At 44.9% G+C, this 17,235-nt stretch overlaps 1 protein-coding gene and 1 pseudogene across 1 annotated transcript; both read left to right on the top strand.

The window, feature by feature from the left end:
- Nucleotides 2,090-3,034, top strand: ORNANAV1R-PS4005 (vomeronasal 1 receptor ornAnaV1R-ps4005 pseudogene; annotated as a pseudogene).
- On the top strand, nucleotides 13,323-14,267 carry ORNANAV1R3159 (vomeronasal 1 receptor ornAnaV1R3159). The gene has a single exon (NM_001253551.1). It carries the CDS (start codon nucleotides 13,323-13,325, stop codon nucleotides 14,265-14,267), a length of 945 nt encoding a protein of 314 aa, NP_001240480.1.
- The last annotated feature ends 2,968 nt before the right edge of the window (nucleotides 14,268-17,235 follow it).

The following is a 17,235-nucleotide window of genomic DNA, read 5'->3' on the forward strand; positions in this document are numbered from 1 at the left end:
TCCCTGTCCCCTATGGGGCTCACAGTCCAAGTGGGAGGAGAAACCGATCTAGAATCCCCATTTTACAAATGACACAGAGAAGTTAAGTGACTTACCCAAGGTTACACAGCAGACAAGTGGCAGATTTGGGATTAGAACCCAGGTCTTCTGGCTCCCAGGCCCATGCATTTTCCACTAGTCCATATTTTGATGCATCTTTTCCTTCCTGCCCCTTAGATTCAACTCCCTTTTGGCATTTCAGGTCTGAGAATTTGTGATTGTATAGTGGGACTACAGATTTCTCCCCTGCTCCTTTACAAATGACTATGGCAGATTGTTTTACACTGTAACTCTTTTGGCTCATCACTGGGTATCTGTGGCTCTAGAGTGCACAGAGAGAAATATTTCAATTAGGCTCTCAATATCAACCAATGTTTTTTTTAAAAAAATTATATTTGTTTAGCGCTTACTATGTGCCAAGCACTGTTCTACGTGCTGGGTCAATACAAGGTAAATCAGCTTGGACACAGTCCCTGTCCCACATGAGGCTCATACTCCTAATTCCCATTTTATAGATGAGGTAACTGAGGACAGAGAAGTAAAGTGACTTGCCCAAGATCACACAGCGGACAAGTGGTAGAGTCAGAATTAGAACCCATGACATCTGACTTCCAAGCCCATGCTCTTGCCACTAGGCCATGCTTCTTCCCATATTTATTGAGCACATACAGGGTACAGAATACTGTACTAAGTACTTTAGAAGGTACAGTACAACAGAGTTGGTAGACATAATCCCTGCCCACAAGTTTACAGCAGAGAGAGGGAAACAGACATTAATATAAGTAAATACATTACAGATGTGTACATAAATGCTGGTAGAGCTGAGGATGGGCTGAATATCAAATGCTTAAAGGATACAGACCCAAGTGCATAGGTGAAACAGAAGGGAGAACGAGTAGGAGAGATGAAGGTTTAGTTGGGAAAGACTTCTTGGAGGAGCTGTGATTTTAATGGACAGTACAATCTTTCAGCACTCATGCCCTGAGATGTTGATCAATGAATAGGAAACAGAGTATCTGATCATGATGCAAGGCCCTCTTTGAGCTAGACTGTAAGCTCCTTGAGCACGGGGATTGAATCTCCCAACTCTGATTCTCTCAAGTTTTTAGACAGGGCTCTACCACCCTGCACGATTGGTTGGTTTCATATTATCCACAGTCCACCCAACTCCTGGTGTTGGATGAATAGAGAAGGGGTTTGGTCTCTGACAAAATGGTAGAGGTCTCCAGTAACTGGGGGCATGACAGATTTGCCAGCTGGTCTAAAACTGGGGGTCATATCCCTAGCCACGGGGGTCAAGCTGGACTTCAGAGAAAGGGCAACAGCAAACCGGTGGAGCCAAGGGAACCAGTGTGGCATGGATAGAGCATGGGCCTGGGAGTTAGAAGGACATGGATTCTAATCCCAGTTCTGCCACTTGCCTATTGTGTGACCTTGGGCAAATCACTTCACTTCTCTGTGCTTCAGTTACCTCTTCTGTAAAATGGGTATTGAGACTTTGAGCCGTACATGGAACCAACTCAATTTGCTTTTATCTACGCCAGCACTTAGTACAGTGCCTGGAACATAGTAAACACTTAACAAATGCCATCTTTATTATTATTACCATTATTATTATTAAGGGATTTGGGGTTCAAACATCAATGGCAGCCCTGGGGACCAAACTGATGGAAATGTGTACCAAGGTGTGCTCTTTGGAACCATACATTTTCGGCAAGATCCTCCCCCATAACTGTGATAGACGGACAAACCCTTCAGCTCTTTGGAACCTATAGCTACCTACCACCCTTCAAGACGAACTTAGAGAGTCAAGGCCTCAGACAAAAGAGTTCTTTTTTTTTCAGGGAATTCTAATTGAAGGCCTCTTCCCCAGCACCAACTGGCAAGACCCATCATGGGACCCTAGAACCTTCACCTGGACTGAATTTGTGACCTGGGAAAGTCTGGTGATGCCTTTCAGGAGCACAGTTTCTCTTAAATGAAGATTTAAGGTTTATAATTCCCTTGGGATTGTCTCTTTAAGTTCCTGTGAGTACTTCAGATTGAAGAAATGACAAAAATGTCTTTGAGTGACTTGGTCTTCTCCATTTTCTTCCTGGCTCAGACGGGGATTGGGCTCCTGGGGAACTCAATACTGCTTCTGTTCTATGTCACTGTCTTCTTTTCCCAGCCCCATTGGAGGAAACCCACAGACCTGATCATCACTCATCTGACCATGACCAACTCAATAACTCTTCTGACCAACACTGCCCCCGGAATAGTGATGGCCTTCGAGTGGGAGGATATTCTGGATGTGGTTGGGTGCCGGATCGTCCTGTACATTAAGAGAGTGTCCCGAGGTCTTTCCATCTGTACTACATGTCTCTTGAGTGTGTTCCAGGCCATCACTATCAGTCCCAGCACCTCCTGTTGGGCCCGGCTCAAACACAGAGCCCCCAACTGCATCCTTCCTTCCTTCCTCTTCTTCTGGATCCTTTGCTTGTTGATAGACATGAATACTCTAAAAATAGCTGAAACCATCCCGAATGCCACAACCAGAGTTAGTGGTGTCAGTAGAAAATCTTGTCCTGGTTTATTCCAAACAAATGGCTTACATCAGGTTGCAATTGCAAATGTTTTAACTCTCCGTGATGCCATCTTTGTCGGTCTCATGAGCTGGGCCAGTGGCTACATGGTGATGGTGTTACACCGGCACCACAAGCAAGTCCAACACATCCACAGCACCAGCCTTTCCCCCAAATCCTCTCCCGAGGACAGAGCCACCCAGGCCATCCTGCTCCTGGTCACCTGCTTCGTTTCCTTTTATTGCCTCAATGGGGGTTTTGTGCTTATGATCTATGTGGTTCAGGATACCTTGAATCTGTATGATCCTGGCATATTTCTAGGCTCGTGTTTTGCCTTTCTGTGCCCCCTGGTTCTCATAAGCAATGATCCCCGGCTTCGCAGACTCTTGCATGTCTTTGAATACTCTCTTACCATACGTGCTGGAAATTAACCATTACACTTTTTACTGCCTAATACCATACTGGAAGTTAACCATTACACTTTTCACTGCCTAATAGTCTATAGTGAAGGAAGTTGCAGGAACGGCCTCTCTAGGGGTTTCAGACAGACTCTATCCCCTGAGTTTGAGGATACTAATGATAACAATTGGGATAATGATAATAACAGACATTCGTTAAGTGCCTACTATGTGCCCAGCCTGAACTAGAATTTGGCATGGGTACAAAACAATCGGCTCAAGATGAGGTTCAGAGATTAAGGGAGAAAGAGAAGAGATATTTCATCTGCAGGTTATAGAGGAGGAAACTGAGGCCAAAGAAGTTAGGTGACCTGCCCAAGTTCCCACAGCAGACCTGTGATGGAGCTGGGCTTAAAACCCAGGTGCCCTGAATCCCAGGCCTATGCTCCTTCCATTAGACTAATCTGCTTCTCAGGCAAGCGGACACCTTGAAAGTTCAGAGAAAGAACAGAGTTGGATATCTTCACTCCCTCCCTATCATTCCTTGTACTGAATGGGCCATTCTCCATGCCATGCCAGGCCACGTAATACCACACCACTCTTGTCTAGAAGCCATTCTCTCATTGGGTGGGGGGAAACGCTGTACAGTTGTCAAGAATCGCCTAGCAAAAAGGGAACGCCTCCCCTTTCTTCCTGGCCTTCTTCCCTGCTGTTGCCCATTCCTTACTCTCTGTCTCTTCCTTTTGTTTCTGGTACATCCCATTTCCCTGCTACTAACTGCATAGGAGCTCCTCGCTGTCAGGGCTATCATTTTTTCTCATCACCATCCTCTGTGTCTTGGACTCCTCATTCTCAGTACATATTGTTTCATAATCTATGAAAGGATGGCTCACAATCAGTGGGACAGAATCACTTCTCCAAGACAAGGCAGTTGGTATTTCTGCTTTACGACATCACCAGAGAAATAGTACCACCCCAGCATCCTTAGTCCAGGCTCCTTTGTTCCCATGCTCTTCCTGGATCCTCTCCTGCCACGCGACCTCAGCCCTTCTGCCTCCCCCATTCAACCCTGTAAGTCCTGACTTCTCCATTACCGTGCACTTTCTGGACCCTCTCCTGCACCCCAGTCTCAGTCCTCTGAACCCCAATTCATCTTCCTTACTCCAGTCTTCTCCCTTGCTGTGCCATCCCTGGACATTCTCCTGAACCCTGGGCTCAAGGCTCTGCCTCCCCACTTCCTCCACACTGCCTTTTACTCTATTTAGTGGGGAGTGAAAGGGTCCCTGTAGAATGGCCCTCACTGCTGCTTCCATGGCGATGGCTCCATCCCCTTCCATGACTGGCAGTCCTTCCTCCAAGTGCCATGGTCTACCTGATCTGGGACTAGTGAAAGCAGGAGGCAGTCGTGGCATGGTTGGAGGGAGGAAGGAGGGCTCAGAGGAGGTGGGGGCACAAGGGTGAAAATCAGAGGCTGTGCTCCACCCTCACCTCTTTCCTCCTCTTCCTTCTCTTCTGCCACTGGAAGCTGTTCTTACCCCCATCCCAAGTTTTACAGCCTGGGTCTTCACCTTGGCACTGTGAGGGCAGGCAGTAGGGGGCCACGGTGGTGGGAGGGGCTGCAGGAGCAGCAGCAGCGAGACCAATTCTGTCGGTGAGGTTGGGGGAGAAAACAGAAAGTACCACACTGAATTTGGAGGGAAGAGTGAGAGTGAAAAGGGGGGTTGTGGATTTAGGGTGCTGGGTGAGGGTCGAGGAATGACTGAAAACCACAAAACCCAGAGCATGGTGGGAAGTGGAACATGTGTGAACTGGGGTAGGGCATGTATGGGGTTTGACTATGTTTCATGACAACAAGAACATCAAAGACGTTATTGACTTGGAGCAGTGAAATTTCATCCTCTGCAGTGTAACATCTCAGGGCAGAAAACGTGTATCCTTTTCCAAGTCGCTCACCCTCCACCAGATGAACTGAGTGAATCCACTGGGAACCAGGGCCCCTGACCACTGGGCCACCTGAGATCCCTGCACCTGACTCGCCCTATCCACTCTGAGCTACAGTTGGCCTGTCTTTCAGCCTCTCCTCCACCAGACCACTGAGAATTCAGAGGTAATTCCTGCCTCCTCTCGACTTGCACAGTCTTTGGTCCTTATTTCTGGCCCTCTGAGGTCCAGTCATGTGTGAAGGATGCTGCCCCACATCCATGACACTGGAGCTCCCAAGAGGCCTCTGCTCGTCCCTGGAAGGACTCGACCAGGGTTTAGAATGTCACGGTCTCCAGTGGGGCTGCAGTTGTGAATTCTGGGATCATTGGTCTGAGCTGTGAGTAGCCTGGAATCCTGCTGCGCTCTTTGTGGTTGTCATTATCTTTGTCTTTTGTAATTCTCTTTGACTTTTCTTACATGTCTGTCACCATCCTCCTCCTCATTTCATTCTCAAACTGATCCCCTTGGTGAAGAGGAACTGTTCTCTCCCTCATCTGTGTATTTATTTCCCTGAACAGTGCTTTGCATATGGTATGTGCTTATTAAATGCAATTATTACTGTTACTTCTATTAATAACTTCTTCCCTATTGTTTTCCAACCTGCTGAAGAATCCCCTATTCTAAAAAAATACTCCTTTGACCCCCACGTTGCCCTCCAGTTATTGCACCATTACCCTCCTACCATTCCTCTCCAAATTCCTTGAGTGAATTGTCTACACCTGCTGCCTCCACTTCCTCTCCTCCATTTCTCTCCTTGACCCCCTACAATCTGGCTTCCCCCCACTTTGTTCCCCCGAAACTGCCTTCTCAAAGGTCACTAATGATCTACTTGTTGCCAGATCCAATGACTTCCATTCCATCCTTGACCTCTCAACTGCCTCCAATCCTATGGACTACCTCCTTCTCCAGAAAACATTATCTATCTTTGACTTCACTGGCACCATCCTCTCCTGGTTCTCTTATCTCTGGCTATTCAATCTTGGTTTCTTTTGCGGGCTCGTCCTCTGCTTCTCATCCTTTAACTGTGGGAGTCCCTCGAGGCTCAGTTCTGGGTCCTCTTCTATTCACCATCTAATGCCAGCCTTTGGTGAAATCATTCGCTCCCATGGCTTCACGTACTGTCTCTATGCAGCTGCGTCCCAAATCTACATTTCCAGCCCTGATCTATCTCCTGCTCTGCAGTCTCATATTTCCTCCTGCCTTCAGGACATCACTACTTGGATGGCCCACCACACTCCAACTTAGTATGTCAAAAGCACAACTCCTCATCTTCCCTCTTTACCATCAGGCTTCAAAGCATTCAGTCAGCTCCCTCCCTCCTACCTTACCTCACTGATCTCCTACCACAACCCAGCCCACACACTTCAATTCTCCAGCACCAGCTTGCTCACCGTGTCTCGATCTTGTCTATCTAGCCACTGATCCCTTTCCCATATTCTCCCCCCACCGTGGAACTCCCTCCCCCTCCTTATTTGGCAGACCACCAGTCTCACCACCTTCAAAACCTTCAAAACACTCTATGCCCCTTCCCATCTTCGCTTCCACAATTCTGTGACCCCTAAGCACTTAGGTTCTCACAGCCCACTCCAGGACAACATATGCCCATATCTCTATACTCTATTGCTTCTTTTTCCCTATAATTTATTTTCATGTCAGTCTTCTCCAGCGGACTGTAAGCTCTTTTGGAACAGGAACTGTGCCTACCATTTCTACTATGTTCCCCTAAGTGCTTAGTATAGTGTTCTTCAGACTCTAGGTGCTCAATAAATGTTATTGACTGACTAAATTTCTAGGCTGTGTCATATGAAACCAGCATTCACTGGGCCATCACCTAAGTGGTCTAAGCATCACTGTGTTGGCAAAAGGGGGTATTCCCGTTTCTGAGTGCAATGGAGTAACAAATAGAACACCCTGGATTTTCATCAGAAACTTTTATCAACACTCAATTCATGGTTCTTCCCTCTTCTGACAGGATGCAGGCAACTTCAATCACTCAACGATCCATCAAAGGCATTCATTGAGCTCTCCCTATGCTGAGCACTTTACTAGGCACCTGGGAGAGAAAAATACAGTAGAGTTGTAGACATGTTCCCTGTCCACAAAGAGCTCATAGGCTAGAAGGTTTGACCCATGACCCTAGGTTCTGAAATTGAATCCAGCCTCCCAACAACCTGTTCTAAACCAGGTTTTTCTCTGCATTCTGATTAAATTAGATTCAATTCCATTATGAGATATAAATGAGCATGGCAGAAGTTGGACTCTATCACTCTTCAGACCCTTAAGTCCTTTCCAGCCTCACAGACCTCTCCCTGACCCAGATAATGTGAATGAAACTTTGGGAAATCATCTGTAGATGGCTAGTGATGTGCCTTCTCAGAGGCAGGGGGCTGGCCCAAATGACCTATTAATATCTCTTCCATCTCTAGGATTCCATAACAATCCTCTCAGGGGACATTTCCAATCAAGCCCCAAAAGGTTTTACCCCCAGACTGATGCTTCCAAGCTAAGTATTTACTTGATTAATTGTTCAGTTATTAACATCATCCTTATGGCTGGTTTAGAGGAGGATTTCCAACTGAGAACAAAGTTATTCCTTCTTTGGAGATATCCCAACCTCCCACTGCAGTCAGGGTCACTCACAGCAGCAGCATGTGACACATTAATGGGAGCCCTGGAGAGAGATGAGCTCATACTCTCTTGCTTCTATAAATGCTACACCGGGAGGGTCCCACCATGAAGAGAGAAGATAAGCCCTCTATAGCTCAGTGCAGAAGGAGAGTCGTCCCAACCAAGTGAGTGACTCTTGGGTATCAGGCTCTGATGTGGGATGTGAGGGAGAAACAGAGACGGAGAAGATTTCTGGTTCAGGGACACAGTGGGTGGTCAGGGACAGTGGGTGGTCAGGGAGGTGGTGACGATGATGATGTTGATGATGGTAGTGATGATGTTTTTGAGAGCTTTCTATGTGCCAGGCGCTGTACCAATTGCTGGGGTAGTTATAAGATAATCAGGTTAGTCACAGTCCTTGTTCCACTTAGGGATCACAGTCTAAGTGATAATATGGTCTCTGACTGGAGTCTCTGGACCAGCATCTGAGATCTCAGTATACAGACAGTCCTTTAAGTCCTGATCCTTTAGATGAGTTCTAGCATCTAATTCCCCAACCAATGGTCCAGAAAAGCAAAACAAATGTCCTGCCCCTTCCATTCACTCCTGCACATTCCTGCATCTGCCCATCTCCTTATAACAGCCCCACATACTTCAATAGGAGGGAGTTTAAGCTCAGACTAAGGGAAAAGAGGAGAGAATGGAGAGAAGGAGTAGGGCATAACAATATCAAGTAAACAGATTAATACAACTGAAATCAAATGAAGAGATTCATATCGGATTCCTCAGGTGGTTGATGGAAAGATTTGAGTAAGACGGTGACTGAAGCAGAAGTCAGTCAGTCAGTTGTGTTGATTGAGCACTTACTGTGGGCAGAGCACTGTACTAAGCACTTGGGAGAGTGTGATATGACAATATAACAGACACATTCCCACCCAGAATGAGCTTACAGTCAAGGGGGTGAGACAGACATTAATACAAATAAGTAAATTACAGATATAAAGTACACATAAGAGCTGTGGGGCTGAGAGGGTGGATGAATATAGGGAGCAAGTCCAGGTGACACAGAATGGAGTTGAAGAAAAGGAAAAGAGGGCTTAGTCAGGGAAGGCCTCTTGGAGATGTGCCTTCAATAAGGCTTTGAAGATGAGGAAAAGTAATTGTCTGTCCGACAGGAGGAGGGAGGGCATTCCAGGCCAGTGGCGGAATGTGAGTGAAAGGTCGGTGGTGAGGTAGATGAGAATGAGGTACAGAGACAAGGATAGCATTAAAAGAGAACAGTGTGCGGGTTGGTTGTACTATGAGAGTAGCGAAGTGAGCTATGATTGTCTCTCTTTATTCCTGAATTGTACTTTCCAAGCGATTATTACAGAGTTCTGCACTCAGTAATCGCTCAATAAATATGACTGAATAAATGAATGAATGAATGAATGAATGAATGAATGCTTTAAAGCCAGTGGTGAGTAGTTTCTGTTTGATACGGAGGTGGATGGGCAATCTCTTGATGTTTTTGAGGAGTGGGGAAACATGGTCCAAATGTTTCTGTAGAAAAATGATCTGGGCAACAGAGTGAAGTATGGCCCGGAGTGGGGAGAGAAAGGAGGAAGGGAAGTTAGCAAGGAGGCTGATACAGAATCAAAGCAGGATAGGATAAGCGATTGGAATATGATAGCAGTTTAGATGACGAGGAAGGGACAGATTTTAACGACGTTGTGAAGGTTGAACAGACAAGATTTAGGGATGGATTTGAATATGTAGGTTGAATGAGAGAAAGAAGTCGAGGATAATGTCAAGGTTACGGACTTGTGAAACTGGAAGGATGGTGGTCTCTTTAGTGATGGAAAAGTCGGGGAGAGGACAGGGTTTGGTTGTGATGATAAGTTCTGTTTTACACATGTTAACTTTGAGGTTGTTGAGAGGACCTCCCAGTAGAGATGACTTGAAGGCAGGAGCAGATGTGAGATCAGAATGCATGTCCCTTGAGGGAGATAGACATTAAAAAAGGCTTCAGAGGTGAGAAGGGATGCAGTTTGGTAGATGGTTGGGGGCTGGGAGATCCAGGCCTTAAAGAGAGTGAAGAGCTATGGCTCAGAAATGAGAGAAAGCCCAAGATGAGTTGACAGTAGAGTTTCCAGGGAGTGAGGAGCGGGGTGGGGTATAGCAGGATTAGCATATTGATCGGGTCACCACATTTAAATGGATTATTCGGTTTCAAGTCTCCTATTTATCCCATTCAGCAAAGAAATATGTTATCCATAAGCATTATATGAAGAATTGATTTGCAGTCAGTGATAAAGCGAAATAATTCATGTAACATGATTCACTGAGTCTTCTTAGGCCAACATTTCCACCTCTCCCTTTTCTCAGTATTGTGCCCTTCCGCTCTGTTAGCAGAAACTTCTCCCAGAACTCTCCAGGCCTCTAGAATTCCAAAGATGATCAGTGATCCAATCCCCTGCCACTCTCCAGCAGGGTAGACGATGAAAATCACCTTTGAATTGGGGAAGATCTCCTGCAGGACTTGTAGGAATTGGTGCAGCCAGGCCTGTTGCCATAGTGATCACTCTCCAGTTGGGGATGCTGCCCAAGGCAGTACACACACTCAGGTTGTTCCATCTCCCCACGTCTTAACGGATCACACAGCTGGCCAAACTGGATAGTGTGTCAAGTAAGCCTCACTTTACTCCTCCTGGAATCACAATTGTGTTTAATTTATTTGATTTTTTCATTTCTCTTCTGACCCTTTGTAGCTGATGAAGTCTCTCAGTTGGCTGTTTTTTTCATATTTTCTTATACAAGTTTTTTTTTTATTCTTCTTTCCTCCCGCATCTCCTACTTCATTTCCTTCTTTCTCCTCTGCTTCCCACTAGTTCTTTTCTTTGTTCAGGGTCTTCAGTGAAAACCCATCAGGGTATTGACTCTTATGCACATCTGTATCAATTCAGTTATTATTTTTTATTGTGCAGTTACTATGTGTAGAATACTGGACTAAACACTGGGAAGAGCACATGCATCCCATGATACAATCACCATCCCTCAACTATTCAGTTTTTCTGACTCCCAGGCCCATGCTCTATCCACTAGGCCATGCTGCCCAAGGTCACACAGCAGACAGGTGGCAGAGGCGGGATTAGAACCCAGGTCCTTCCGACTCCCAGGCCCGTGGTCTATCCACTAGGCCACACTGCTTCTGATTGATGTATTTTAATATTCAAATCCAGTTCATTCAGTTCCAGAACTATTTTGGCAGTCCCACATTTCTTTCTCCAAATCCTGTTTAATTCCTATCAAGAAACATGTTGGTGATCCAAAATTGTAGCTTTAACTTCATCATTACTTTCTGAGAACCTACAATATACAGAATATAGTACTGTATATATAATATACAGTACAATATACAATATATAATATATAATATATAAATATAATGAGTGTCTGGGGATCATCCTGAAACAATCATAAACTGTGGTCCCTGCTCCTTAAGAGTTTATAATCTAACCTTCTAGCATTCATAGAATGGTTTGAAATGTCTAATATTCTAGGTCCTATTTTGTAAGATGAAACTTGTGGTTCCCAATCTCTCCTGCTCTTTTTCATATCAGATATATTAGAATCAGGAAAGGATTTACCATTTTACAACCCATCAGTGCTGTTATTTCCATGCCTTAAAGTCTTGCCGATGAAATTTTAGATAATGATTAAATTGCTATGTATCATACAGATATGTGTATTACCTTATGTACTTTTCCTCTCCTGCATTAAATTGTAAACTTCTTGATGGAAGAGAATGTGTATCCTGTTCTCATTATGCTCTCCCAAGTGCTCATCATAATGCCTATAACAAAAGAGGTGCTCAATAAATCCAGTTGGTGGAGTGATTTGAAACTTACATGATGCATTCCCTTATAGCAAAGAAAATTGATGTTTTTTGATATTCATGATAGATTATGGTTTTCTGTTACTCTTTTTCTTTAGCTTTTTCTCCCCTCACTATTTTAAAAAAGTGGCTTCTGTCTCATGTTTGTGGCTGCACCATTCTTGGGGTGAGCTCACTTCTGGGACACTGTGGACACAGAAGAATACCTTTTGCATTGTTTATTTAGCACCAATGTATTCATATACTTACAGTAGGGAGCGATTAATTTATCTTCTTGGAAATAAGCATTCAACTAGCTACAGGGAGTAATGGAAAAAAGAGGTGTGGACATCTTGGGTCATTAGTTTTAGAGTGCTTCTTTTTAAAAAAAAATTTTCTCCTGCAAGGTTGCCACCCTTCCCTCAATTATGCAGCTATGAGTTGAGACTTATGGTGCATCTCTCCAACAACTCAGGGCACCTGTTCCTGACCATTCCTGCTCTCCTGCTGTCTTCTTTTAACCACACCACAATCACCAGCCCCATTTGTTAAACTTCATTTCATTCCCCAGAATTCATCTCTGCTCTCTCCATCATCAACCTCCACCTCACATAGATCACACATACATCACATACACCTGCTTCTGTACACCCTGAAATCACTAAAACAGGAACAGAATCAGGTACAATGGATTTGAAAGAACCTCTTCAAAATGGATTGTAGAAATGATGATGAGCAGATTCTGACCAATGCTCCAGAAAATGAGTCATCAGTGGATGTAATAGGAGGAACAATAGTAGTAGTACAGTCTTTGTGCAGAACACTGTACTAAATCTTGGGAATGGATACACAGATAGGAATTGGACATGGCTCTTTGTCCCCATTGACTTCCCATCAAAAATTAAAAGGGAAAGGGCAGGCTGGTGACAGATATATAAGGAGCAATGAAACAGTGAAAATCTCAAGCAACATAAAAGGATCAGGATAGATGCACAGATGAAAAACAAAAGCAATAGAGTGCTTTGGGCATTCTAAGAGGAAGTGGAGGCATTGGGTGTAGGAAAACTCGCTCAAGGAATTTGGAGATGAATGATGGGGGGGGGGGTGATAACTGGAGGTAACAGTGGGGTTAAGGGAAGGTGTTTTTGGATATAGGATATATGAGTATGTTTGAAAGCAGTGGGAAAGAAACCCTTGGAAAGTTAACCATTGAAGTTGGAAGTCAAGGAATAATAGGTATGATTCTTGCCCTTAAAGAGCTTAAAATCTAGAAGCTTACACTCAATTCAAAATTACCACAACACTTGTGTATGCATCTACTATACTCTCCAAAGCACTGAATACATTTCCTTGCAAAGAGTAGACAATCAATGGTATTTATTGAGTGCTTATTTTGTGCAGAGTACATGAAGTGTCATGCATACATAGTATTGATTGTTTATAAAGGAGGCTGTTGTGATAATCCTTGAACTCTCAGGTTTGGCTGCACTTTATTGCAATTAGCATTTAGACACCTGAGAGAACTTAGTTTCACCCAGTGACATTGAAATTGCAGTCGTGTAAGGATATTTGAAACAATTCAATCCTCTCCAGGTATTTAAAGTTTACAAAAGAGTGCTTTATTATTTTTTTCAGAAAGGTGTCTGCAGGCATCTGAAGATCAAAGGGATCATCACAGATCCCCTAAGGTCATTCTATTAGACGCTTCACCCATTGGGCTGGTATCCGGAATTTGACAACTATACTGGAATGAGAAGGCCTAACCACTCTCCAGTGGAGTTCAAATTCTCTCATTGGAGGGTTTAGCCATGATGAGTGCTTTGGGATTTCTCTTTAAGGTATTCTCAGTTTGACCATTCTGAAGACATCAAAAAAATGCTTTTAATTGACCTGGTCTTCCTAATCCTTTTCCTTATTCAGACTGTGGTTGGGCTTCTGGAAAACTCAATACTACTCATGCTGTTTGTCAGTGTCTTCACTTCCCACAGACATCATAAAAAGCCCACAGACCTGATTGTTGCCTACCTGACTGTGGCCAACACAGGGATACTTATCACACAGGTGGCCCCAGGGATGATTCTGGCCATCAGGTGGGAAAATGCAATGGACGTGGTGGGGTGCCAGATCGCCCTGTTCATCAGAAGAGTGGCCCGGGGACTTTCTATCTGCAACACCTGTCTTCTGAGCGTATTCCAGGCCATCACCATCAGTCCCAGCACTTCCCGCTGGGCCCAGATCAAACCCAGCCTCTCCAAGTATATCGTCTCTATCTTCCTCTTTTTCTGGGTTCTCAACTTCATGGTAGAAATGAACATACTAAAATCCATTGAAGTCAGCCAAAATGTCACTCTCACCCTCCATGTTGACAGGAGGAGATGTTGTCTTAATATGATCCGGGGGAATTATTTAAATAATGTGGTTTTTCTAACTGCCAAGGTGATCCGAGATGCCGTCTTTGTGTTCCTCATGAGCTGGGCCAGTGGCTACATGGTGATCGTGCTCTACCGACACCATAAACAGGTCCAGCACATTCACAGCACCAGCCTCTCCCCGAAATCCTCAGCAGAGACCAAAGCCACCCAGACCATCCTGTTCCTCGTCACCTGCTTTGTTTCCTTTTATTGCATCAACAGCAGCCTTACCCTGGCTTTGAATTTTTTCGAGGAGGACGACTTGAGGTTATATGATCCTGTATTATTTCTAGGTTCCTGTTACTCTTTCTTTGGACCCTTGGTGCTCATTAGTAATGACCCCCGAGTCTCCAAACTACTATGTCCTCTTGGAAGAGAGAGAGCCCTCTCTGCCTTCATATCCCAGTGATGAGAAACATCTTTACCCTCTTCTGAATACACCACACACACAGACTCTCTGAAAAGTCGCTGGTTAGAAAGAAGAAGCAGGCTTTGGAAGCCCACCATCTTGATCCAGGCAATAAGCACCCCTGGAAACCCCATCTCCCCACCTGGAAAGGCTATTCAGTGACTCACCAACCCCATGAGAACATAACAAAGAGTGCATTCTTTGTTAGGAAGGAAATGCTTCACCGCACCATTCTATCTTCTTGCCTACACTTCCCTTCCAATTTCCATTCCTTTGTCTCCATTCACAAACTCCATCAGGCTTTCTATCATGAATGGATCATGATAGTTTTCATCTTATCATTCATCAACGTCAGAATTTTCATAATCTACTTCAACCTCCTCTCTTCCTTCTTCTATTCTCCTCAATTCTTATCTTTCAACAGAAGAGCAATCCTGAATGGAGGTGTCTGGTGGTTGTTAAGTGACCTGGACTCAGGAGGTGATAAGCTAAAATCAGTTAAGGATGAGTAAAAAGAACATATCCAATTGGGAGCCAAGATGGTGTGCCCTGCAACACCATAGTTCAAATGTATCATATGATAACATGTCTTCAACAGGATGATGCAAGGATAATATCTTTGAACATCCATTTTGGGCATTAAAATCAGGGACTTGGGATCCAACAACTAGGCCATATATTGTCAGTAAGAAAGGCAGGATGGGGACTAGTAGAAAGAGCCAAGGTGTAGGAGTCTGGATCCATGAGTCCAAGTCCTGCCTCTGCTGTGTGTGCAAGTTGACCTGGACTAGGCCCCAATTTCTTCATCTAGTGAATAGAAATCTCTGCTCCACTCTACCTCACGGGGATGTTGTGGAACACATTATGACAACTGTGAAAGCAATTTGGAAAATAAATTATAGTACTGTATCCAGGCATCGGCATTAGTGATTGAAATGGAGGAATCTGGGATGGGTCTAGCCTGGTGAGCCATTTTCAAAAAGTAACCCAGAGAAATGTCACCACTTGTATTTCTTCATGTTCATTCTTCATATCTAGTCATCCATTCCTCCTCTTCTTTACCTCGTGTACCTCAGTGAACTCAGACTTCTCTGCTATGTATAAACATGATTCGGTGGTGTCACAGCTGCTATTTTGCAGATGCAGTCCAAGTCACCTGAACCTAGAGCATTTCTTCAGCATCAACTTTGAACTCCCCACTGGCTCCAAAGCCTGTAGGATCTTGTCTGGAGCCATGAGAACCAGTGGCAGAAGTTGCCAGGGATTTTTAGAAATTTACAAAAACATCCAGTTCCCTAGGGACACCAAGGGAAAATCAGACTGCCCATTGTGAAACCAGTTGACCAGCCATATGCCTAGCTGGTGTTTGTGGACAATCGCCATTCATTGTGCCATTCTGACCAACCATCAGGGAGGTCAACTTGGGAGTAGCATTGCTCAAGGAAGCTTTGGGTGGACTAGACTGAGGGCTGGAGATGGAGCCCCTCTTGGGGTCCTGGGGAGGGCCCTGGGGAGTCAGATTTCCTGCTGTGCCCATATGATATCCCTGCAAATGAGCAATCTCTGGCAACCCATTCCACCCTTTAGAACCAGAAAGCAACATGGGGGAACCAGTATAATGGCTCAACCTCTTGCCCCCTGCCCCAGGGTACAGGAAGATAATGAGGATGCTGTAAGTTCATTTCTGGTCTTTAGAGGGCTTCAGGAAACCTTCCCTACCTAATCTCTCATGTCCTCATGCTATTTACTCACCCTAACGTTCATTCATTAACGTGTCACTTATGCACTGGTGTTAAGTGGGTTGCTGACTGTAAATTCATAGAAAGTATGTAAAAACAGCCTACGATAGACCATAAACACAAATGATTTCCCTGTCCATAAATGCAGGCTGCTGCAGAGAAGTAAGAGGAAAAACTCTGCTCTGTTGGCTGAGGTACCTGGGGGCCATTGTCACTGGGGCAATGGCAGAAAACTAAGAAATACCCCAATTCCCAGGTAGGGCAAAGAAGTGAGCTTGAGTGATGTCCATTCTGCCCTGGCAGGTCAATTGGCAGTGGCATCAGGGCCAGCCTTGGACCTTGAGCCTCAGAGTCCCTTGCCTTCCTGGCCAGGGAGAGAGCAAGTCTCCTATGGCAGCAGCTGTGCCTGGGACAGTTGAGCCCCCATTGCCTCCTTCTCCCCCTTTTCTTCCTCTTTCACCTCCTCTTCCTCTACTTTCTCCTCATCCTCTTTTTCCCCCTCCTGCTCTTCCTCCTTCTTCCTCATGAGCTGACATTAGACTCTTTCCACTTTTGGGGCTCTGACCCAAAAGCACCCCTATGAGGACACTTGTCAAATCTTAGTCCCTCAAAGATAGTGAAGACATCGATCAATCAACCGATAGGATTTATGGCTCCAGGATTCCATGACAATCACAACTCCAGTAGGTATCTCTGATTAAGCCTCAGAAAGCTTTACTTCCAAGATGACCCTACCCATTCAGTGATTTATTTGATTAATGGCTATTTCTTTAATTCCACCATCAGTGTGTTTTGGATGGGCATTTCCAACAGGGAAGTAAGGTTGTCCCCTCTGCAGGTTGTCCCTTCTACAGAGACATCACAGACTCCCACTCCAGAAACCTTTGTCACAACAAAAGCAAGTGACAAGATAATCACAGCCCTGAGGGGAGATGTGCTCACACCACCTCATCCCTATAACTGCTGCCTCAACTGGCCCCTGCCAAACATAGACGAGACCAGTATGATGAGCGCAAAGACCCCTTTAGGTGAGTGAGCCCTGGGTATCAGACTCTGATATGTGGTGTGAGCAAAAAAAAAAAAACCAGAAGGGGTGAGGGTCCCTGGGATATGGGAGACTGGGGTGTACTGATGTCACTGAAAAGGTCCCTGGATCATGTCTCTTTCGAGACCATGAAGTTCAGCGTCACTGTCTGTAACTTCTCCTCTTTCTGGCTGTCTAATATAAA

The sequence above is a fragment of the Ornithorhynchus anatinus genome, chromosome X5 (assembly GCF_004115215.2).
Source record: "Ornithorhynchus anatinus isolate Pmale09 chromosome X5, mOrnAna1.pri.v4, whole genome shotgun sequence".
NCBI lineage: Eukaryota > Metazoa > Chordata > Mammalia > Monotremata > Ornithorhynchidae > Ornithorhynchus > Ornithorhynchus anatinus.